Here is a 24,219-nt window from a genome sequence, read left to right as displayed (position 1 = left end):
CTGAGATCACCTCACGTAGACTATTCCAAGACCAATGTCTGTTCTTGCGTGTATCTACCTGTGTAGCTGACTTTGTTTTCTCAACTGATTTTTTGCGGGGAGGGTAGTAGTTTTTTCCAGCATTTTCTGTAGTATTCAGCGACAAAAACTCTGTAAGTTCTTACTAATCACAGTCCCTGCTGATCTGCCTGTGGCAGAACCGCTCCTCTTCTGTCTGAGTGTAGGAGATCTTTTTTATACACAGTGCTTACCTTAAGTACTTCGTGAATCCGGAGTGAGGACTGTAATTGTATTTAAAACTGTCGCATTTTCTTTCTTCTTGAGCTAAATGGCCCAATTATTTTAGCCATTGCTTATCGGTCCCATTAACCATTCCTTGGAGACTAGTCCACTCTACTTTTCTCTGAAGACAGCGAACCTAAGAACAAGATGGTGGAGGGAGAAGAAAATGGGGAGAGAGAGAGAGAGAGAGAGAGAGGGAGGGAGACAGAGAGAGATTTTGTCTCCCTCTCTTCCTTTTTATCCACCCAAATCTTATCTTCTCTGTCAAATATCATACCGTAGTGGAAAGCGAGTAGCACTTGCCGTAGCCACTCCAGAGGACCTTACTGCCCCCTTAAAAACAGTTTCCTTACCATCTCCTAGTTCATTAGTGTGTAGCTTGCATCCCTCCAGAGGAAGGAAAACAGTGGAACAGGAACCCTGTTTACCTGTCTCCCTCTTTGTGATTCTTCCAGAAGTTTAAACTGTTGTCCACGGCCCCAAGTCTGCTCTCAGAATGGGGACACACATCCGCTGGTCCAGCCTCACGACGGCTACTCTCATACTCTCATGCCAAGCCTGGTTTAAACCTTTTTCTCATTTAGGGTTTCCCTCTTTGCTCCTCAGCTTTCAGTTCATCAGCTCCGACTTCAGCAAGCACTTGACCTTCCCCGGAAGTGTGCTGTGGTCTTACTCCCACTGGTCTGGAACGTGTGCACCACGAGTGGGTTCTCCTTCCGTGTTACACTGTGTGAGGGACAGCTCTGTCTGCTCTGGCTTTTTCTGCCCAGTTGTCTGCTGTCTGCTCTTTCTGTGCTCTTCATCCGTGTCGCATGCAGTGCTGTTCATTGGCACAGTTGGTTCTACGCATGGGACAGTTTCCTATAAAATTCTTACCTTACATGATTTTCAGTTGTCGTTTAGGAATAGACAGTTATTTTCACCATCCTTGAATCTGAATTGGTTTTGCCATAGGCTGCCCCTTTTATAAGTCTTTGCTCATGAACATATTAGTTTTCTCAAATCTCTGTTCCGTTTGCTGTTTATCTTGAATAAATATATAAAATAAATGCAGCAGTTTTAATTGCTGGTGTTGTTAGACTTTGGATACTATTAGATGTATCTTGTGAATTATTTCTGGTATCAACAAATTTTAGGAAACCATTAAGAAAAGTAAATTGAGGCAAATATTAAAAAATACATATACCTACCATGCACCTTTGTTATTCCTTAAGGAAGTGAAAGCAGAGCTTCATAAAGAGATACACAGTTATTGTTACAAGCTCATTGTCCAAATATGGTGGGTATTTCACCCTCCTCACCCATGTGCACAGGAAGGTTTTCTAATCGTTCACACTCTTCATTTCCTTCAGAAAAATGGCTTTTTCTCTGCAGTGCAGGGTGTTCATTGTTTAGGTGCCCTCCCAGGGCTGTTAGTGAACAAACAAGAAAAAAAATCTAGCATCTTCTTGAGCGCTAGTAAATTATAGCTTTTGTCAAGTGTTTGATAAATCTGAATTACGGTGTGGTTCCACTCAAAGTTCTTAATGAAGAGAGAAGTGGTGTCCTCAGTTATCAGTTTCATCACTGAATCAAGTGTCTCTAAGTCCTAATGGACATTCGCTGCAGTTCTAATCCCCGGGAGGAAAAAAAATGTACACTTTGGGCCCCTTCCTAACAAGGCCTATTTTCTTTGTTCTACCCTGTGTGCAATGACATCTTAGTTATTTTTTCCTGATTTTCAATTTCTTCACCTTGACGTTAAAATATCACCTGTTTTTCAGAGGCGTTTCAAGAATTAAAATTAATATAGTTAAGGGACTCATTGAAATGCCAGGCATAAAGCAGAGTGTCAATAATGGCTTTCCTTTTCCCCCTATTCAGTTACATAAAAATAATATTTGAGCTATTTTTTCCCCATTACATAACGCTGTTACTTTTCCTGGCTGAAAATTGGTGGGCAACTGGCGAAATCACCCAGGCCTCCTGACGGGAGCTGCGCCTGTTGAAAGTAGATCAGGGCCAACCCCCTGGGGCAACACATGGAGCTCAATCATGCTTCGTCCCAGCCCGCTGTCCCTCGCGGTGAGCATCAGCGATACCTCCACTTTCACCCAAGCCGTGTTTTATGATATGAAAGAGCAGCTGTGTGCATCCGAAGAGCTAACCACACCCCACTTCTTGGTCAACAGGTAGAAACCTGAAGCAGTTACTGGTCACCATGCCAGAGGCCACCACTGTCCTGAAATGTCGAGTGCAGATTGAATGCACGCCAGATACATGACCTTTTCTTCACACTTCCTCTCTCTCAAAAAAAAAAAAAAAAAAAAAAAAAAAAAAAACAATTCTGTGCTTCTTCTCAGCCAAGAGCTGTGGTTGCCAGAATTAATTAATACATGGAAAACATGTTGGAAAAATAATACCTTGCTCATAATGAGTGTTACATGAGTGTTTCCTGCTATTACTCTTCATATTATATGGTACACATATTTTCCAAGGTTCCTTTCTTTACATGAACATGAGTTTGGTAAAACAGATTTCTTTGAAACCTTAAACTTTACATTCATTTGTTTAATTGACAACAGCAACACAGCAAAACCAATTAAGTCTCCACATAGCCTTAACCGTATCGGCACCTCCGAGCTTGCCTGCTTCCACATCAGACTCTCTCCGAATCCCTATGGAAGCTCAGAAAGGGTGATTTTTATGTTGATATCTGAGGTCTTCCTAAATGAAAGTAATGACTATCTGATATTGGAGCTTCCTGAAGAATGACTCCCATTTATCATTTGTTACAGCAAAGAACACATCCAGCTTCCTGTTCCTTCCGTGCTGTTTAGGAAGAACAACTTCCCGTTAGGGTTACCATGCTGAGAATAATATGTCGCTTTGCTTTGTGCTTGTGGGGTCATTAACAAGTTACTGAGCCACTTTCAAATCAATTATGTATTCTTTTTTTTCTTTTTGGTACTGGGATTTGAACACGCAACTTCACCCTTGCCGGGCAAGCGCTGTGCTGTGTATACTTAATTTTTTTTGTAAAGTCAATTAAACCTTTGTAAAACTAGAAAAAGAAAAGCCCTGTTGGATAATAAGATACAGGAAAAGAGAAGGGTCATCCATTTTGTGGCATCTCTTCACCATGAAAGGGGCCCGCAGAGATGTGGGGATCGCTACAGCTGCTCCCAGGACGAGTGCTGACAGTCCATCGGTTAGGGCAGATTGACCAGGCTTCTGATCACATGGATCATGATAACAATCATAATCAGATTCAGTGAGGATTTAGCCTGTGCTCACCACAGTTCTTGGTCCTTTACAAACATTATCCCATTTCACTATTTCCCTGTATTTTGAAGCTAAGGAGCGTCGGAGAGAATGAGCTCCTTAGTGTACTATGAGATTGTTTCTAAGTTCTGTAGCATAGAAAAGGTGACCCTTTAGCTTCTTGGAATGGGCGAGGTTGTTCCTTTTAAATTTAGGCACTGAATAAACACAGGACTAATTCTAAGATGTACATTTAAATAATTCCATGGCATAAATTTAAATTTGATGGCGAAAGGCCCTTTCTATGTATTACTCTTCATTAGGAGGAATTTGCTGTAATTACTATGCAATTCTGAGTGGCTTTCCAGCATGCTATTTTAAGGAAAGATCAGAGGATTTCTATTGAACTGATCCCATTAACCACATTAGGGATAAAGATATGGATATTGAACAAGGTGCATGTTTTCATTCAGTATGTAATGGCAATCATTTAAAGGAGTATATCACTTATTAGATCATATTTTTAAAGCCTGATTGGAAGATAATTTGTCCTGCATTTCAAATTGGGGTATTTGTAATGTAGTTATTTAAAAGTGAGTTTAATTAGGCCATAATAGCCAATACATTGCTGCTGAAACGGAAGGCTTTGAACTGCAGCCAGAAAGCATCCGTGAGTGTTCCATCTTCAGGAACATTAGCGCGGCTCTTGAGGGCCAGGCAGGAGTCAGCTCTGCAGCCCCAGCTCATCCTCAGGATGCGGGTGGAGTTTGGCGCAGACACACAAGCTGGTTTCAGGGTGAAATGGGCAGGCCATATGTGTTTCCCCCGCTAAGACACTAAACTGAAACTACATGAAATATAGTTAAAATAATATCAATCTTACTTTTAGCTTGTTGATCTTTTATTACTTAAAAATTTTCTTTTTTAAAAAAAAATTTGTTGTCAGGCTTGGTGTTGCAAGCCTGTAATCACAGCACTGGGGAGGCTGAGGCAGGAGGATCGTTGGGAGTTCAAGACCAGCCTGGGCTACAAAGTGAGCACAAGGCCAGCCTGAACTGCATAGGGAGACCCTGTCCCAAAAAGATAAAAAAAATAAAATAATAAAATTTTAAAAATTTATGGTTTGAGTTTGTAGTTTTGCCTTCAACACTTTCTCAACACTTTTCTGCTCCTTAGTTAGGAACCACCTTGATTATGTTACAGACACGCTTAGCACATACAATGCTAAACAGATCCTGCCGCTCTGCTTCCTTATTTTAGGAAATCCCATAAGAATTTTAGGTGTTTAGCGGGGCTGGGGATTTAGCTCAGCGGCACAGCACCTGCCTGGCAAGTGCAAGGTCGTGAGTTCAATGCCCAGTACCAGGGAAAAACCAAAAAAAAAAAACAAAAAACAAACAAACAAAAAAAAGGAATTTTAGGTCTTTAGCAGGGACCCTTCAAAGTCTGCCTGGGAACACACCAATAGATTGTTCTGTTTTCCCAGCCTTCTTGGTTTAAAGGTAAATAATTCTAAGAGGGGAGGGAGTTGGGAACACCCAATTTTGTTTGCGGCTGTATTGTAGAATTGCCTCCAACAGAATGTCAAAAAGGTACCATTCTGAGTCCCTCTCAGCTGAATGGTTTTTTTTCTGTTTTTTTTTTTTTTTTTTTTTTTTTTTTTTGGTGGTGCTGGGCTTCTCACAGGCCGCTCCGCTACACCCCTAGCCCTTTATGTTTCCTTTTCCTGTTTTCCCAAAGAGAGTGGTACTAGAGTGAAAATTATATTGAAAAAATTAAACAAAGATTTATTGCAGATTTATTGCAATAAAAGATAGAGTTTAGAACTCCCCCAGAGCTGAACACATTAGGAACCAGCAAACAGAAAAGGCCATTATTTTTTAAAAATTGTATATTTACTTATTTATTTATGTTTACTTTTACCAGTACAAGTTTCCAGTGCATCATAAAAGGTAGGATGGAGGGATCTGTGTCTGCTAAATGGCTTCACCCAGAAGAAAAGTGAGGTCTTACTTTCGCTGCCTTCCTGACTGAAGAGGGAGCTGCACAGGTTGGAGCAGAGTCCCACTGAAGTTAGGCTCCTGCTCTGTGTAAAGAAGCTGGGAGGTGTAAGCACTTTATGGAGGGTAACCTAAGAGAAGGAGGCCTCCCAGGCCTTGACTTAAATAGCCTTGGGTAATAGAATTGGTAAAAGGTTTTTTAGAAGATTTACATATCAAAGGAGGGAGCGGAGAAGGAATTCACTGAGCAGTGCTGTAATGAAAGCAAGAGGAGAGACCCAGAAACCGGAGGAAGCTTTTCTGGTTTGGAGAACCGAGTGCAAATTCCCCAGCAACCGTTTGCAGTCTTCAGCGTTAGCTCCTACTGTGGGGCCAGCAGGAAAGGATAACAAACAATGGATGGGCTTTTGTTTGTTTGTTTGTTTGTTTTCAGAATACACAATTTTTTTTATTTAACTTGAACTACTTTGATGCTTCTAAAGATTTTTTGTTATTATGATATAATGAGATGGATGGATTTTTGTTGTACTTTAGAAAGCTCTTTACAACATTTTGTAGGAATTGTGATATGCAATAGGAACTATTAGTTATGGCCTGGCCTTTAGAATCAAATAGAACTAATTTGAGATGGGCCCTATCCTGGTCTTGGGGAAATTATTTCGTATTTTTCGTGGTCAATTTTCTGGCCTGCAAAGTGGAAAGAGTATTCTCTTGTGAGACTGAAAGGAAAGAGGATGCACACACAGTGCTCGCCAGAGTGGCACATACTGCGTGTTTAAGGAGTAAGTATGGTGAACTCAACAACAGGTCGAGCGGGCGCAGTCACTAGTGCTGGTTTTGTACCAGTGTGTACAGTTGTGAGATTCCTCCTAAAGAGACAGATTTAATCTAGGGGAAAACTAAGCACAGCCCCTCTTAGTGTTGGAGAACAGGCGTTGTTAAAACCTTCTAAAAGGCGATTGGCTGCTTATATTAATTAGCAGGTAAGTGAGTTTGCTGGATGAGATTAAGCCTCTACTTAAAAGTCTGTAAAAATCAATGGCTGCTAATACAGAAACTTCTACCAGTAACTGCAAAATCAGTAACGGGAACAGAGTAGGTTCTGAAGCAGCCTCCTGTCCCCAGCTTTAAAGCATTAATAACCTGTTCCACATCACATTTTTATTAGAAAATGCTGGAATGCCTTAAAAGCCTTTCTCAAGTGTGACCTAGGTCCTGTTGTGCTTTGCAAAGACGCAATGAGATGCGTTTCCCATGCTCTAAAATATCCGCCAGCCTGGGAGGGAGAAACGTAGTGTAGGTTCAGAAAAATATAGGGTAAGTCTGTCTCTTATGAAAACCTGAAATCCAGAAGAATGAAGTCAGGTTCTTTTGTAATTTGTGTCAAATACCTGTTTTGATCACCAAATTGGTTTCCTGTGGCGTTTGGGGGGTACCTTATTAATTACACTTCCTCAGATGGTATCAGAGAGAAACCAGCACATTCCTAATTCCACCCCAAGGGGCGTGCTGCCTCCGTGAGAACCAGTATGCTCTCCCAGTTCACGTGTGCCAGAAGGCAGCAACCTCTCCACCGGGCTTTACTCTGCGGGTCTGCTGCCCTCAACACACTGCCTTGACACTGAGATCGGTGTCATTATCCCTAGCTCCTAACCTGTCCACAGACTGTTGTAACCAGCCTGACAATGGGAACAAAATAAGAAAGACAAAACAGTTTATTAACCTTCCAGATTAAAAAACCATGTGCTAAAGAGGGCAGTAGGCCCAGCATTTATTAATTAGGTTTAGATAAGGAAAAGAGAAAAAAAAAAGGGCTAGGAAAAACAAAACTATAAATGCCACCACATTTATAAACACACTAAAATTTTTGGTTCCTTGGATAAACTTGGGATGTCAAAGTTTCTGAGTTCAAATTCATGTTCAGCCACCTGCTGTGTAATCAGAGGCAGATAATTAAACCACTGCATAACTTGACTTTTGCCTCTGCAAAATGACATGAATAATGTTAAACACCCACGCCACTGAAGTACTGATAGAAACAAACGAAACCTAGAATGAGACTGTACCTGTAAAGGACTTAGTAGAATGTCTGCCATGTGAAACCAATGATATAAATTAGCTTTTATTATTAGCACCAGCAAAAGAAGGAGTAAACAATAAAATAAACGGAAGTAGAGGTATATCCCAAACCAAGAAGGGGAAATATTAATAACTAACATTTTGGCATCTAGAAAGTTTTCAAAAGTACATCTAAATTCCATAGCACTTTCGTCTGTACCCACAGTGAACCTAGCGCTGCTGTGCAGGACATGTCCAGGGTGGGCTGGGGCGGGGATGATGGGACGTATCAAATGCATTCTTCGTTTTGGAAAAACATGAACAAAAGGGCCTGCCCCCGCAGCACTTCTCAGATACAGAATGGTGTTTTTCTGTTTCTTCTTGAAGTTCCCTCCCTCTTCTTCCTAAAACACTTAGGAACGCTCAGGGCGGTATGACTCCTGGGTGTGTCCACCCACAGCGCCCTCGCCCCGTGGGGGAATGTCTTGTCCTCCACGTTTCCTGACTCTGAGCTTCATGGGTTTCTCACTAGTGGGCTCAGAGGGAGCTGTCTAACCCTTCACCTTGGCTGCTGCACTTTCACCGTAAAAGAATCTGATCATTTCCTGACAAAAATTGGGAAAAATGAGACAGCAACAGCATTGTGTCAGGAATATAAAAATGATTACCCAGAGTAAATAGACCCGGTTCCAAGTCAGGAATACTGTACCCTGCCCCATTACCCAGAATGCTCATGGCTTTACAGATGCTGCGCTGCCATCTGGGTGAGGGGTGCCTCTCTCCCACCAAGCACAAAGCCGTGCAGTAGAAACTCTCCAATGGATTTGAGCCAGGTATTCCCCTAGAATTCCAGAATAGGGACAGAGGAGAGAAAAATAAATCAACAATTTAAGAAAGCAACGCTGAGACCTAATCAAAAGAATTACTGCTTCTCAGATAATCAGCTCTACCATCCTCTATTACCAAATACTGGTCTTAGATGATTGACTTCATGACACCTAAAAACATCAACTATCATAAGAAAATATTAACAGAGGGAACAATTTAATTCATTCTAACCATAGGAGCCAGACAGCACCCATCCATTAAAGACAGAACACTTCCCAACAGAAACACACTCCACATGCAGCCCACCTCGCTGGAACGACATGCCCCATGATAGAAAGAGCTGCTGTCACCGCCAGAATTCACAGGGTCATAGTCACAAAAAGGAAGACCTCAAACACCACTACCCCCACGCAGATGATGTCCTGGGTGGTCACTGCCACGACTGACTGGGCCAGAGCATGCATGATGCCTTGCAGAACTAATGGTTGGGACAGCTAATGATTCGGTACCATTGTGTGAAAGACACAACGAACATAATCAGACCATTATTTTCGGAGGACTCACACATTTATTGTCCTGCCTGATTTAATCCTTAGAGTGACCTTGGGAGGCGAATAGTTTAAATGTCACCATCACATTTCTGATGCTGGCAGAGGGTAATGAATTCCCAACTGCCACTGAACAAGTCAGGTTCCAGAACTACAACCAGTTACCTAATCTCACATCCATCTTTTCCATTCTGCATTGCTTTTTCACGATTCTGTGAGTGTGAACCCCTACAGCAAAGGAGGTAGATGGCAGGAGGTGAAGAGCAGCAAAACTGGCAGAGGGTGAACCGGACAGCTGCTTAGGAAGGTACCTAAAATATTAAATGCTTTTATATATGACACAGTGAAAAACTAGGAAATAATAATACATTTAAATTTTAGCTGTCCACATGGAAGCTTGAACAACCTAACGTCTTTCAGACTGGTTTCTTTCCTAAAGGTAATAATAACAGCTTTACCACAGAGCTGTGGCAGATGAGGAATAAGATAATGTATGCATAACTCAATACACAGAGCCTACTGTGTAATAATAATAAGAGCAAAAATCGTTCATGAAGTAAAATAGGAAAAAATAGGTATTATTGCAGGTCAGAAGTCATCAGAGCTGTATTATGTATCAACTGACAAGTACTGTTAGAAATATCTCCTAAGGATAAATTTAGGAGGACATTAAGAAAAGGATTTTATTAATTCACCATATTTAAGTGATTTAATCCCAAGATATCATAAATTTTCCATGGAACTCTTCAAAAGCCTAGCTTTACCTATGCAACCATGAAAAAAACCCAAAAAAAGACAACTTTAGCAATGTGGGTCAGAGAAGTAGGAGTTTAACTATATCATATGTACGAACTATATACAAATACACTATGCACGCACAATATTCATTATTCTACCTATAATCATGGTGCCAAATTTATTGTAAGTTCTCCCTACACTTCTCATTCCAGGCCATGAAGTTTCCTTGGAATAAATCCTGTGGTTTGTTTAAGATAGATTGCTCTGATTTCTATATGCAAAAAAGTGAAATGTATCTTAAGAAGAGTGATTGCTACATCTATGTACTTCTGGCTGTTGTAGTCAGTGAACTCCCAGGAAGGGAAGCTATTTTGCTATCAAGAAATGAAGTTGAATAGAAATCAGTAATAATGCGTACCATCTACATTTCAATGCGTAGTTCATCTTGCATTTTCTGAAATGTAATACATTTTGATGTAAAACACATAGGGACTCTCTGGGCTCTTCAGCTTTGGAACTTATTTTCTCAGTTGTTGCCTGTATGAGTTTTCTTCCGCTTGACGATTATGGAGAGTTTGATCCAACTGATGAGGCCCTTCTTCCCTCCCTCCTTCTAAGAGCAACAGGGCTCAAAAGTACCCTAGAAACTTCTGGAAGCTGCTCTGCTGAACTGACGAAAGGAATTCAAAGTTAGCTATCAACTGTTTGCAGCTCTGCGATGTCAGGCGATGTACATGAATCGCCCAAATGCATCCAACTGAAGACTGCGACTCGGTGAACTTTAAATAACTTAGTGACCTCAGTCATTGGGATCTAGTGGCATATTACTTGGAAGCTCAGGATATTAGATAGGTATTTACATTAATGCACACTGATCCCAGTTCTCCAAAGCACATGGAAGGGATCTCCGGTTTAATGACGTAAATAACACATTTACTCTTTTATGGAAGAGATTATGTAGAGTTGGGGTAGAAAAGTATTGAGGTAAAATATTTTATAAAGAAGTACTCGGTATTAATACCAGTATTTTTTCCACTTGCCCAACACCTTTCCTTAACACTTTACAAGCAAAGGTCCCTGAGGATTTCAAATTTCGTAAGGGTAACATTCACAGGTTCACTGGTAGACATTCACCAACACACAGAAACCTTTTGCTCCAGTCAGTCAGCAAGCATCCTCTGGCATCCGCAGAGGTTCAGGCTGCACTGGAGGGTGGGAGGTAGAGAAATTGGTGACAACAAGGCAGAGTTACAAGCAACTGTCAAAGGTATTCTGATTTTCTCTCTGAAAATGAGAAAAATACATGGAACAGCAATGTGAGCATTTCTGTACGATTTCATTACAGTATAGAATCCATATTAAAATGGGTGCTATAGGGTTGAGTGATTTTATCTTTTAATTTTAAATTTTATAGCTGCTACTGGGGTTATAGCTCAGTGGTGCAGCACCTGCCTGGCAAGCACAGGGTCCTGAGTTCAATTCCTGATACTAAATAAATTAATAAATAAATAAATTTTATAGATGCTATTAGATTGTTTCCTAAAAGCAAATGAAGTAATTATGTTCTTACTGGTGTTTACATCTCTTTTCCAACTGATTATGTGCATTTTTGGCATTTTAATTGGATGTTTGTGTTTCTTCATATAGTGATGCATTTTCTTTGTATGTTAGAGGCATGTCCTTTTTGCGGGGGCGGTACCAGCAATGGAACTCAGGACTTCAAGCTTTCCAGGCAGGCGCTGAACCACTAGGCTAAATCCCTAGCCCTAAGTTATTTACTTTTGGCTTGTGATAGGCCCTACAAATACCACCCCTGTTTCATTTGCATTTTTACATTCTTAGTAATCTGTCTATAAAATTATTATTTATGAAATCAAACGCACACGTATTTTCATTCATGGCTTCATTCCACAGTCCATGATCTGTGTGATTAGACTCACGTCCACCTTCACATTTCTTCTCCCTGTCCCTCTAAGCCTGCTGTGCTGCCGCACTCTGGCTCTCACTCGGTTCCTGAAAAGCAAACCCCTTCCTCCAGCTCAGTCCACACTGAGTTCTCCTGTTCTGTCGGACTCTCCCTCTGCTTTTCTGCTTGACTGCTGTCCACGCATTTCTGGGTCTCATCATGTCAATCTCTGAAAGGACTTCTTGGCTCCCCAGGCTAAATCAGAGACCTCTGCTACATTCTTTTATGTGTTTACAGTTCTCCATCATACGTCTCCCACCTCTTACTCCATGTTTCACTGTGTAGCTCTTTCTTGTATGTTTCTTTACCTTATTATTTTTCAGGGTCCATATGGGCATATGCAAGTGTGTTTGACTATGTACTCATCCATTCTGTCACTGGAACATAACTTTAATCACTGTATATTCATTGACAGAGCTGGGAAAAGATTTAGAGAAAACTTCATAAAAGATGGATAAGTTAAGTGGAGGTATAGATAACCCCGAGCCTAGAAGGAGGAAAGTGATCATACAAGCCAGGCATAGAGGTAGAACCTATTTTGGGGGGACTTGGGGGCAGCAGTAATGTGACGGCTGTGATTTCCACTGAAAAAAGTAGAAAACACACACGGGTAGGTAGGTGACAGCCTGTCAGGAAAGACCAAGTAGTAGATACAACAGATAGGCCATCCAGCAATGTACCAGCAGTAGGGACTTGGGTATTTTAGTAAACACCACGATGCATTCAAGGGCTCCCATAAAACCAGATGGAGACAGTTACCGTGTGAGAAGTGTAAGGAACATCAGATAACCAACACATGCGGATGTGTACATTGCAATGTATAGGATAACCGAAGAACAGAATTCTATAAATGCTGTGATGCTATGACCCTGCCCAGAGAGAAGGTACCAGCTGTCTGCTTCGCTGTCTCCTCAACAGAGAAAATGTTAGACTCAGCTGCCAAGCAGGTAGCAAAGATGCATGAATTTGCAACTTCTTTCAGAATGTCAGATTTACTAGAGAAGGCCTATGATGTTTCAAGCATTTCTTCTCATAAGCTTCTTGTTTGAGTTGCATTAATGGGGTTTAATATGGGCACCGCAAGGGAGCAGCTTAGAGGAGAGAGTAAGAGGGATTGGAAACGTCTATGGCTTCTCACAAAACCACAGCCTTAGTTGAAACGATCCATGCAAATATCACTGTGTCCTGCTTTCCTATGAGTGTGCCATTTAAATATGCCTTCTTGTGAGCAATTGCATCATAATTGCTTATTCTTGCCTGCGTTGTACTAAAGCACAAAAATGGGAAAAATAATCATCTTTGGGTGGTTTTGGAGGTAGGAGGGGAAAAATGTGCTAATCTCAATTCACAAACACCCCAGGAGCCTCCTGTTCCAATTTTCTTTTCACAGTATTAATGAAACTGGGTACCGAAAAGTCAAATCTTCTCCTGTAAATCTAAAACCATTTTCAAGGCTTGCCTAGAATTATAATAACTTCCACATTTATTATGACACAGGATAGAATTCTGGTCTAATGAGATAATTTTAGGAAACTTTTTTTTCTAGTGGTGGAGACAGAAATGTGAAAATGACTAAGTTGAATCTATGATAAAACCAGAAACACTGGTCAAAGACACTTGGAAAACTCAATAAATGCATCTCACGGATAGTTTTTAAAAAGGGTCATCATGATAAGGCAAAATATCCAACAATTCCAGTTAGCAGAATGATATGTATAGAGAGTTATGAAGTTCTATGATCTTTTCGTATGCCCCTCTGGATCTGAAATTTTTGGTTCACATTTTCTTAAATCATTGGTTTGTTTTACTTTCATGAGACTCATCGTTTCCTACAATTCTTTTTCTTAAAGCTCAACTGAATTTTCATTGTCATCAATATACAGCGGCACTCACGCTTTATCCTTGAATTGACAAGGTCATGGTTGATGATGATACTCACAGTCTATATTGAAGAAATAATGGCAGCCTGGAAAATTGCCTGCAAACCGCAGGCTCACCCTGAAAGCCAACTTTGGAAACAACATAAATATGAAAAGATTACAGTGGAGGGACAGCTCATTCACGTATACAAAATAATTTCATAAAGTGACAATTTGAGAGATAAAAAGAGCGTGTCGTGACACGTTACTGCCTTGGCAGACTCATCGATGGAAATGTAAGATTCCCTCAGCCATCACGTCCCATTCTGTCATAAGAATTGGGATTTCAAACAGCATGTCTCATCCAGTTTTGCAAAAACATAATTCATGAGCAGGTTTTTAAAAATATCAATATTTTTATTGCTGTTTCTAAGCTCAGAAGGAATGACTTAGAACGCCAAATACTTTCATCGCAAAGTGAAACCTTTCTGAAAAAATCCATTAATATTCAAAAGTGTACCTTTCAAAGTGCGTATTCTGCATCACCCTTTGTGACTTATCTTGCGTGTCGCTGTGAACTTTACCCTTCCTGTTTGTGAGTCCTAAATTATGACTGAATAAGGTCAAACAATGAGAACTGGCACATACAGGAGCTGATGCAAAGCTTAATATTGCCATCTGTATAACCAAAATTTTCAATCAAATATGTATTTTAATAAAGTGCATAATTTTATCTCTTAATAAATTTAGAAAGTTAATGTTTAAAATAGTTATGCCAAAAAAAAAAAAATTTAAGGGGCCAGGTACACAGCTCAGTGGCATAAGTGCTTGCCTGGCAAGCCTGACGTCATGAGTTTGATTCCCAGTACCAAAAAAATAAAATAAAATAAAGACTTTGGTAAAACAGTCACATTCCTGTCCTGGTAGTTTAAGATAAATATCTCAATCAATTTAACATAAATTAAAAGTGTAATGGTCAAATGGCTTAACTTTTTATGCAGAGCAACAATTTCAGATCTATTATTATTTTATATGATAAAGCACTGAATATGTCCTTTGTGTTTTCTGTACATTTTCCATAATAATTTATCATCTGCTAGGAAAGAATTGATTTATAGCATAGTGCAGAAGTATATTAACTGTCCTAATACCTGAAATCATATACTTACCTGAGTAATCATAATATTAATTACACAATGAAAATTCCTAGAACTAGCATGCCAGATTCTCAATAAATCTACAAAGCCAAAGTAAACCATGTGGAAAACTTCCACAGGTATCCAAATTTGCCAAATGTTAGGAGGGGGGAGGGTAAAAAGAGGATAGAAGGAAAGGAAGCACGCGAAGGGAGGGAGAGAGGAGAGAAGATGGGGGGGGGAGAGAAGAGCCACTTTGCATTTGTCCTCAGTCCCTGAAGCTCGGGAGCTGTCCCTTGCCATTTGGCTGAGTGTAAGAAGTGACTGTGATAGGGAGAGCTCATTGTCCTCAGAAGGGCTTCTTGTCCTTACAGCGCCGTCAGCCAGGTGTGTCCACCCCGCGTTCCACAGGCAGCCCTTTCCCTCCCATATTTTTGTAATTTAAAAGGTGTCTCTCATTAGTGCAGTTTTCAGTACGCACTGTGTGCATTCCTTCTGTGAGCTGGGACCCCTACGCGACACATCGTAGTTCCCTTTCGTCCCTTCGCCCTGCCCTCCCTCCCGCTCCCCTCAATCTCTTGATCCATCTCTTGACACCCTTCCTATCTGAGAAAGACCTGGCTCCCTAGTTCCTCTTACCTGCCTTTTATTCTGCTTTCTATTTTTCATTTCGGTTTCTCATGAAAGCGAAGCCATGCAGTGTTTCAGCTTGTGTTTCTGGGTTATTTCACGTCGCATTATGGTCTCCAGGTGCATCCGTTTCCCTACAAATGACTTAAATTTACCCTTGTTTACGGCAGAGGAGGACTCCACTGATGTCAGCGCCACATTTTCTCCACCCCTTCCTCCGTCCCTGACCGCACAGGGCACTTTTCAGATTGATCTACTTTGCACTGTGCTGCTGTAACATGGGTGTGCGTGTGTCCCTGGGATACAGTGTCTTCAACTCGTTGAGGCGGAAGAGGAACAGCTGTGTCAAGTGGAAGTTTTAGTTTCAGTTTGTTGAGGAATCTCCATACCGATTTCCATAATGGTTGTACTAGAGTACATTCCCACCAACAATGTAGAAGCGTTCTCCCACAAAGACACTCGGCAGCCTTGCCAGCATTTGTTATTGGTTGATTTCCTGATGATGGCCATTGTTTCAGGAGAAGGTGGAATCTCAGTGTTGTTTGCATTTCTCTATTGACCAGCAATGTTGAGCATTTTTTCTTGTACTAACTGGTCACTTATACTTCTGAGAAGTGCCTATTCATTTCTCTTGCTAATATGTTGATTGGGTCTTTTATTTTGGGGTGCTCTAGTTTTTCGGAGTTCTTTATATATTCTAGATATTAGTCCTCTGTCTGAGGAATAGCTGGAAAAAATTGTTTCCCATTCTGTAGGTTTTCTTTTTACTCTGTTGATTGCTTTTTGTGTGTGTGCAGAAGGTTTTTAATTTGACAAAAAAGCGAAAACATACACTGTAGGAAAGGTAGCTTCTTTCATACACGGTGTCATGAAAACTAGCTATCCACATGCAGAAGATTAAATCTAGATGCATATCTCTCACCACATACTAAACTAAAATCAAAATGGAAAATAAAAATAAAATGGGTCAAAGAACTAAATGTTAAAGCAGAAACACTCAACCTGCTAGAATGTGAAATAGGTAAAACTCTTCAAATCATCAATGTAAAATGAACAGAATACCAACAGAAAAAAGTACCAAAAATCAAAAAATGGGATTACATCAAATTAAAAAATATTTTTAAGAAAAGAAAGTCTTATTACTTATGTATCTTAACTACATATTTTTTTTTGACCCAAGACAATTCCTCTCTACCTGGTGCAGCCTAGACTGGGCAAAAGATACTCATCAGCTAACCTGCCAACAGAAGTCAAAATACTTTGTGTTAGTGTTAAAGCAGGTATGCAGCTGTCCCCACATGAAGAGCAAGCAGTGTTGATGTTGTTGACTCTGAGAGATGCACGATGTGAGACACTGTTCACTAGAATTGCATGGTGAGGTGTGATAATCACAATAACCCATCACTGTAGTGTTCTCATTTTACGAAATGCATACTTTATACGTGATATTATACTTCATGAATCATTGAAACAGGATGTATATGGACCCAAATTTTAGATTTCATGAACTCCTTTTTTTATTAGTGACACCTAACCTTAAAATTAATTAGGTATGCCACCACCAAAGTTAAACTCTTGTCCACTGAATTAAACCCAGTTGCTTAAATGCCTTGCTTTGCTCGGTGACATCCGTCAGTCCTACTTAAGTTTGCCTTTGACCCAGACCACTTGTGTCCTTGGGACCAGTGAGATAAACTGGCTTTCTCATCTTACTGTTATCTACAAATCAGAGGTCATTTTTTACCTGTTAAAAGTTAAAGGTAATTTGTGTGTGTTCCACTTTTGTCATCCCTCCTTCTTTGTTCTTTCACTTGTTTTTAAAAATGACTTTAGAGCTGCGCATGGTGGCACAGGCCTGCAGTTGCCGTGATGGGGTGGGGTTACATGGTGAGTTCAAGGCCAGCCTGCACTATACAATGAGTCCCTGTCTCAAAAATAAATAAATACATAAATACATAAAACTGTCTTTATCACACACCTGGATAAATAAAGGGAGAAAGAGTAAAAGTAAACTTCAGTTCATTTATTCAGCTTTTAGCACAGCTGAGAAAAATATGTTGTAAATTTTTTTTGTTTGTTTGTTTGTTTTGTTTTTTTTCTGGTACCGGGAACCGAACTCATGACCTTGCGCTTGCCAGGCAGGCGCTTTGCCACTGAGCTAAATCCCCAGCCCCTGTTGTAAATTATTTTAATTATTAAAACTGTCCTATTAGCTTACTGTGGAATGTAAAAGGAAGGAAAAATGCTGAAATGGATGAAATCCAGAAATTACTTATGGATATCTCTGATCAAAATCCATTTCTCACATTGGCATCTTTAGCCTTGCTATGTTATTTTCTACATTCAAATTAATATAAAATGTCCTCAGATATTTTTCTGTGATCATCAAAATAAAGTATTAATAACAAATCAATAAGTGAAACTACATTTATAATTCATGAACATAGTTGGATTTCTCTAATCTCTAATCTGTTACTGCATGCATGAGAAAAATGTCCTTTTAACACATACATATCTTTCACCTTAGAATGAAATTTAAGGGAAATGTGACTTAGCCTTCAGATTTGAAGCATGAATAGAAAAACATTAATTAATCAGATCTGGGAGCAACTGCATATTGCAAACAGTTCCATGATAATACTAGTTACGGTGATTATGAAAATTTTAATGTGAATGGAAGGAATGATAGAAAGGGAATGTAGATTTCTTCATGGGGCCTAGATTTTAGCTTTTTAGGGCTTTTCTTGTATTACTTTTAAAAATATGATCTATAGAACAGATACGGATGGCATGCAGATATTTTTAGGTCTCGTTTGACGTATGCAACATTTTTGCTGGTATTCTAGAAAAGCCAAGTACAGTCCTCAAATAGGAAATGTGTATCCAGTGCTTAAGCCACAAACTTCAAGAATTTCAGGTTCTGCTCCTGTCTTTGCTAGCTCATTCTGTTTCCAGGACACATTATTAATGTGCTGCATGCAGAGTTGCTCTGAAACTGTATCAGACATATTTGAGACATAAAATTTAAATTAATACTCCTGGATAAGATAATCCATGCATTACACTAATTCCTAGATAGAACTGAATATATTCTTGTGCTAGAAAATTTAAATCCTGCATCCCACGAAAATCCTCACATTTTATTTTCTGAGCTAAGTGATTAGGAATGCGTCTGCCTCCTCCCCCACCCCCTCTGATGACTTGAGATAATTGTAAAAATGGATTTCACACGAAAGCGTTCCATCAAGTGGGGAAAGAGTGATTTAGGCAACATTTACATAAAATTCTCTTTTTAGCTTTTGAGGCTCCGTGATAAAAGGCAGCTCTGCAGAGGGAGCAAGTAGAAGGTTGTCACTTAGCAGAAGTTAGCAGCTGAGCTAATTGGCACACTTTGACAAGATGACTGTATTGAAAGGAGAAAGCCCGCCTTTGGTTTGTCAGGTAGTGACAGTTGCTGCAGTAGGTTCTGTGCTTCTTGAGAAGAAATTAATTTCCTGTAATCAACTGCTGTGGATTATACTCTTTGTGTGCTTCTACCTTGGTCGTAGAAGTGACTGTGAGGCTTTTTATTCAGCAACATTACATTGGCTTGTGTAAAACAAGCAGTGACATAGTCAGGATACAATTCCTGCTGCATTTTGTAGCTTCAGAACACGTTGCTGCTTTGAGGCTGAGAGCTACGACTTTCTAAACAACTGTCTTTGTGGGAGGAAAAGACAATGACAGCAAAACTCTCACCTCTGAACAGAAGACTCTTAGGGACATTTGAAAGTGAAATTACAAAGAAGTGTGGGTATGTGTAATGGTAAATGATTCCCGGTCATTAACAGAAACTTTTACGGAAATACTAAAGTTCACTGAATGACATTGCATAGTAGTGAACTAAAAGCACAGTCTTAGTCTTCTTGAATTGTTGGTTTCCTGGGGAGTGTGAACACAGACACACATATGTGTGTGCACAATATATACACAAATTGAGATTTTTTAAAAGTGACTGCGTAATTTCCAAAGAGTAATGTTTTGGAAGTTGTAGGATTTTTAACCTACTGTACCTGAAATATTATCTTTTTCTGAAAGAAAAAGGAGAGGATGAAGATTCAGTGAAAGAGAAAAAAATAACCGAGGATAAAAAATAGACAGAGTATTTTCTCTTTACAGTTCCTATTCTTTTTCAGTTAAAAAAAGAAAGCATCTCAAGAAAAAGAGCTGCTCTTCCACCTCTCCCTCTCCAGCCCTTTCCTTTGCCTTTTGTGGTCAATTTCAGGGCCTATGGGGATTTGGGGAAGACACTGGACACCTTGTGATCGATGCATCGCTTGTACCTTGTTTATACTGTAGGAAGATTAAGTAAGGGTTCTGTCCGTTGACTAAAACTAGGCCAGCCAGTCTTTTATTATCATCCATTAAGTGCCAAGTGTTGACTCAAACCAGTGTAGAAGATCCTCAAGCTTGAGAAAGAATGCTTTCCTACTTTCTTTCCCAGAGCTTAGCCTTGAGGATCATTCAGTCACTGCCAATATATAAATAAAATGCATGTACACATACGTAAACAAATGACTCCAACAGGAAGGGAAATCAGTTCTGTCGTAGCTTATAAATACGTGACTAAAATTGCACTTTTAAAAGCGGACAATTAGACTATTCAAAGGGCCTGGATGAGTCTATTGTTCAATGCTGCGTTCGTTAGAATGGAAAGTAGTGTAATTTCTAAAGCAGGCCTACGTGGAGTTGTCCTGATTCAGTCCAAGTTATTCCTAGGTGCTCCGCAGAGACAGCAGGGTCGTTCCCTGAGTGATTTGTGCTAACATGATAAGGGAGGGCTGTTGTGGTTTATTCGTCATGTTGGGTTTATGACCTTTCACCAAACTTGCTGTCAAGCAAATCGATGCTTATTTGGGGGCTGTGCTTAGATAATGCAAATGAATACTGGTGATGCAATTGACCTGTGAGGAGTAAGAGGTGACAGCCGATCTCCTTCAGAGGTCTCTGCATCATTGTTTCCATGGTCACTGACCGTGAGGCATGGGCATCGCTCTGCATAGCAACATTATACTTTACCGAAAGAGGTCTGTTCCACGGGGCGCTGATATACAGGGAGGGTGTGAGGCTGGCTCTCCAGGACGCAGAAACCCAGTCATCATTTCTGTGTGTTCTCACCCTGTTTCCTACAGCCAACCCAACCCGAGTGGGCGGGAGGGAGCCGTACCCTGGCTCTGCAGAAGTGATCCGGGAGTCCAGCAGCACCACGGGCATGGTTGTCGGGATCGTGGCCGCAGCCGCCCTGTGCATCCTCATCCTTCTCTACGCCATGTACAAGTACAGGAACCGGGATGAAGGCTCGTACCACGTGGATGAGAGCCGAAACTACATCAGTAACTCGGCACAGTCTAACGGGGCCGTGGTGAAGGAGAAGCAGCCCAGCAGCGCGAAGAGCGCCAACAAAAACAAGAAAAACAAGGATAAAGAGTATTACGTCTGATCCCGGGATCTGAAAAGGACACTTGTATAGAAATAGTCTTCATTTTACCTGAGACATAATATAAACTTATTTACTTTCCTTTTTATGAAGCACATACAAAAGAAGACAGGGAATGCAATCAGGAGGGAAAGACTGTTTTTAAAAAAAAAAAACAAAAACAAAAACAAAGCAAAACAAGTATCTCATGCTCTTGTTTCTCAAAAAATCAAACAAACAAAAAAACCAAAAAACAAAAAAAAAAAAAAGAGAGAAAAAGAAAAACACAGGGGCCAATAAATTCCCTAATATCCACAGTGTTTTCATTTACTCTGCCTGTCTTTATGTTGCTGGAACATTTCTAAAAGACAGTGATGACCGCGCGCATTCATAGAGCAAAGGAGTGTGACAGCATCGAGGCACAACCCCAAAACAACACAAAACATAACACAAAAAAGAAGCTACCTATGATCCTGGATTTAGCCGAAGTGCTAGCGCTTTCCTGAGAGGTCAGTTAGTTTGATGGCCAGAGAAGACTTGTCCTCCTGAGGGACGCAACCCGCAAACCTCTCAGAGTTTGCGGCCTGGTGCAGCTGGAGCAGTGGTTGGAACTTGCGTTTCGTACAAAGTGCTGGCTTTTTTGAAGACTTGTGTAGGAACACATTCAAAAAGCCCCTTTCTGATTGTGCAAGAAAAAAAAAATGTACGGAGGCCTTATTTTCAAAAATGTGAAATATAAGGCACATTTTCACACTAAAATTTCCAGACAAAAATAAGAGGGCATAGATGCAATCATTGGGAAATTTTCATGCACGCTTACTATGTTATTACATATGTTTATATAAAACCCATCTCTGTGTGCTTTCTGGACTGTGATAAGTGACGTTTTATAGCCTGTTGTATAGAAAATGCAAAATATATCTCTGCTCTTCAGCCATTTTTGGTAAATTCAATGTTATAAGTGTTGCTAAGTATAGGGAGTTTTATGACATCAGAGCAACAATTATTTCAGTCAGATTTTTTTTGCCACCATTATAAATTGCCACAATTACTTACTTTTTTAAAAAAATTACAGTGTAGTGTTTATTCTAAGAAAGATATGTATGAATGTATATACAGACTCAGCTAATTTTTTTCTTACATGTACAGCCTTCATTCTGTTGCAGTTAAGTTTTAGTATTTGTATGAGAGGTGTGAATTAGAAGGTAAAATATATACATATATATCTTATAATCTTTTCTCCCCCAAATACTCACATCCCTACATGTGTGCACCATTTGCAAACACACACACACACACACACACACACACACCATGAGGAATCCATCAGATATGACGGAAGACCCAAACTGCACTTGATCTTAGCCAAAAGGCAGAGGAGTGATTAGAAGACCTACACTGAAAAGCAGGCAGAAAGATAGTTGTGCCAACGTATATGACAAATGGGGTGATTTGCTTCACGGAGCTCTTGCTCCCAGGAGAACTAGAGAAGATTTTAGTCCCTAAGGAAATGGAACCTTTTCTTATCAAATACAATATCCCTGGTATACTTCCGTATGAGTGTCAACCATTTTGTGGGTAGGTTATGGAAGTAAAGTTGGTAATCTACACCTTAACTCTGGCTGCTGCAATTGAAAAGTTGGTTTCCAATAAAGTAATATATATATAGTCTCTGACCTGATGTGCATGATAAAACTTTTTGGAAAGTAACTACTTTCTCAACTAAAAAAGTATTTTCAATCATTTTTGATTCTGTATTACTACCCATTTAAAAACTTCTCTTTATATTGATTTTTGACTAAATTTTAACTTTTCTGGTTTATATCTATATCATTAAATATAGTTTTAGCTTAACATGCATTAAATAGTAAGAAAGTACAGATTACTCACTTGTTTTTGCATTTTGTTTTGATGATGTTCATAGCAATAAATTATTAGAATGAGAAGGTAAAGCCATGGAAGAGCATTATTTGGATGGAAGGTAAAAATTGGTCACATTACTTGAACATCTCCTAAAATGATATTAGATTTCATACAAGACAAGAATACCTTTAGAGTTAGCTTTAATCAGCAAAGGCAAAAAATGCAAAACATTTTTGTGATATTTTAGTTAATGGAAAATGCCAAGAAGTGGCCTGGATTTCAGACATATAGTACCTTAGACATATGAATAATTCATAGCAAATCACCATTGTCTATGATTGCCAAGTAACTATGTAAGAAGAACCTTAAAGGCTTTTTCATGACCCAGAAAGTAGATGGTGTACAACTAAAATTTAATATCCATTACTTGAGTTTCAAGTTTTCATCTCTTTTTCATTTGCCAGGTTAAAGAACTCACAAGTCTTTTTCCCCCACCTCTCTCATTCCGTCTTACTCAGGGAAAGTCGGCGAAATAAAAAGGTAATATAAAACCACTAATTTACAGCTTGGGTTTAAAAAGCTGGTTTCTTTTCCATTTGATCTAGTGAATTTGAGCTAGCTTCATCTGAAAAGATTCTAACACTATTTAAAAAAACCAAGTAGTGATATATCAGTGAAGCATGACATTAGGATTGCTTTCAATGTTTCTTTCCAACATAAATTTTAAGCTTTCATGCAATGATATGATCTAATATTGCCAGTAAGATATGTCTAATGTTATTGGCCAACTCAAAAATCTAGCTGTTTTTCTTTTCCTGACTGGAGAAAGAAAAGAGAGGAGATGAGTTAGGGAGAGAAAAAGATTAATACAATCTGAGACTCTTCATACCAAATGTATCAGGGTTCACTCACAGTTTAAATAAAGGATTTCACACTACCTGGCGTAAATTTGATTACATCTCTAGACTGTAACTTTTATGATTGAGTATGCTTCTTTTTTATCCATGTAATGTGTTGCCTTTAAAAAAAAAAACCAAAAAAAACGGACAACTACTATAACAATGTGTGAGGTGGCCAATCCCTAAGGCATCAAAGAGAGGCCACGTGATCTTACCCTTCTAGTGCTTTGTGTGATTGGGTATCTAAGGGGTTTGTTTTGTTTTGTTTTTCTGTTGCAAGGCCAATTTATCCATTATTGGAAATGCTAAGCAAGTGGAATTTACTGTTTTGTTAATAAAATATTTCTTAATACAACTGTGGATTTATTGATTCAAAAATTATATGCGGCACCATTTTGTGATAAAGGGGAACTGTAAGAAAGAGATTGCATTTGAAAAGTCCAGTCCTCAGACAATCTGGGGAATAATATTGACTCTTAAGTCCATATTTTAAAATTCAAGGAAAGTTTCTACATTCATACCCCTCAAGATGCAGCATTAAATATGTCTTTATTTATATCTGTTCATTGTGTTGTACGTGAAGACCTAGATCACAGAACTACTTAAAAACAAACAATCATTTCATAAATAGTATTTTCTCTGAAAAAAGAAAGTAAATCTTTGATTAATTCCAACATTCACTACCTACAATTTACCTAACTTCTTTAATTCTAA

At 39.5% G+C, this 24,219-nt stretch overlaps 1 protein-coding gene across 8 annotated transcripts in view; it reads left to right on the top strand.

Moving 5' to 3' along the window:
• Positions 1–23,860, top strand: part of Nrxn1 (neurexin 1) — a 947,027-nt gene extending 923,167 nt beyond the window's left edge. For all 8 annotated transcript variants that reach the window (XM_013517619.1, XM_005391018.1, XM_013517621.1 and 5 more), the window contains one exon: positions 20,460–23,860. In XM_013517619.1, coding sequence (XP_013373073.1) covers positions 20,460–20,767 — 308 coding nt within the window. In that variant the 3' untranslated portion in view covers positions 20,768–23,860. The remainder of the gene's footprint in view (positions 1–20,459) is intronic.
• Positions 23,861–24,219: the final 359 nt, after the last annotated feature.

This window comes from Chinchilla lanigera, unplaced genomic scaffold, assembly GCF_000276665.1.
Source record: "Chinchilla lanigera isolate Chin_1 unplaced genomic scaffold, ChiLan1.0 scaffold00040, whole genome shotgun sequence".
Taxonomy (NCBI): domain Eukaryota; kingdom Metazoa; phylum Chordata; class Mammalia; order Rodentia; family Chinchillidae; genus Chinchilla; species Chinchilla lanigera.
This window is presented reverse-complemented; position numbering and strand designations above follow the sequence as displayed.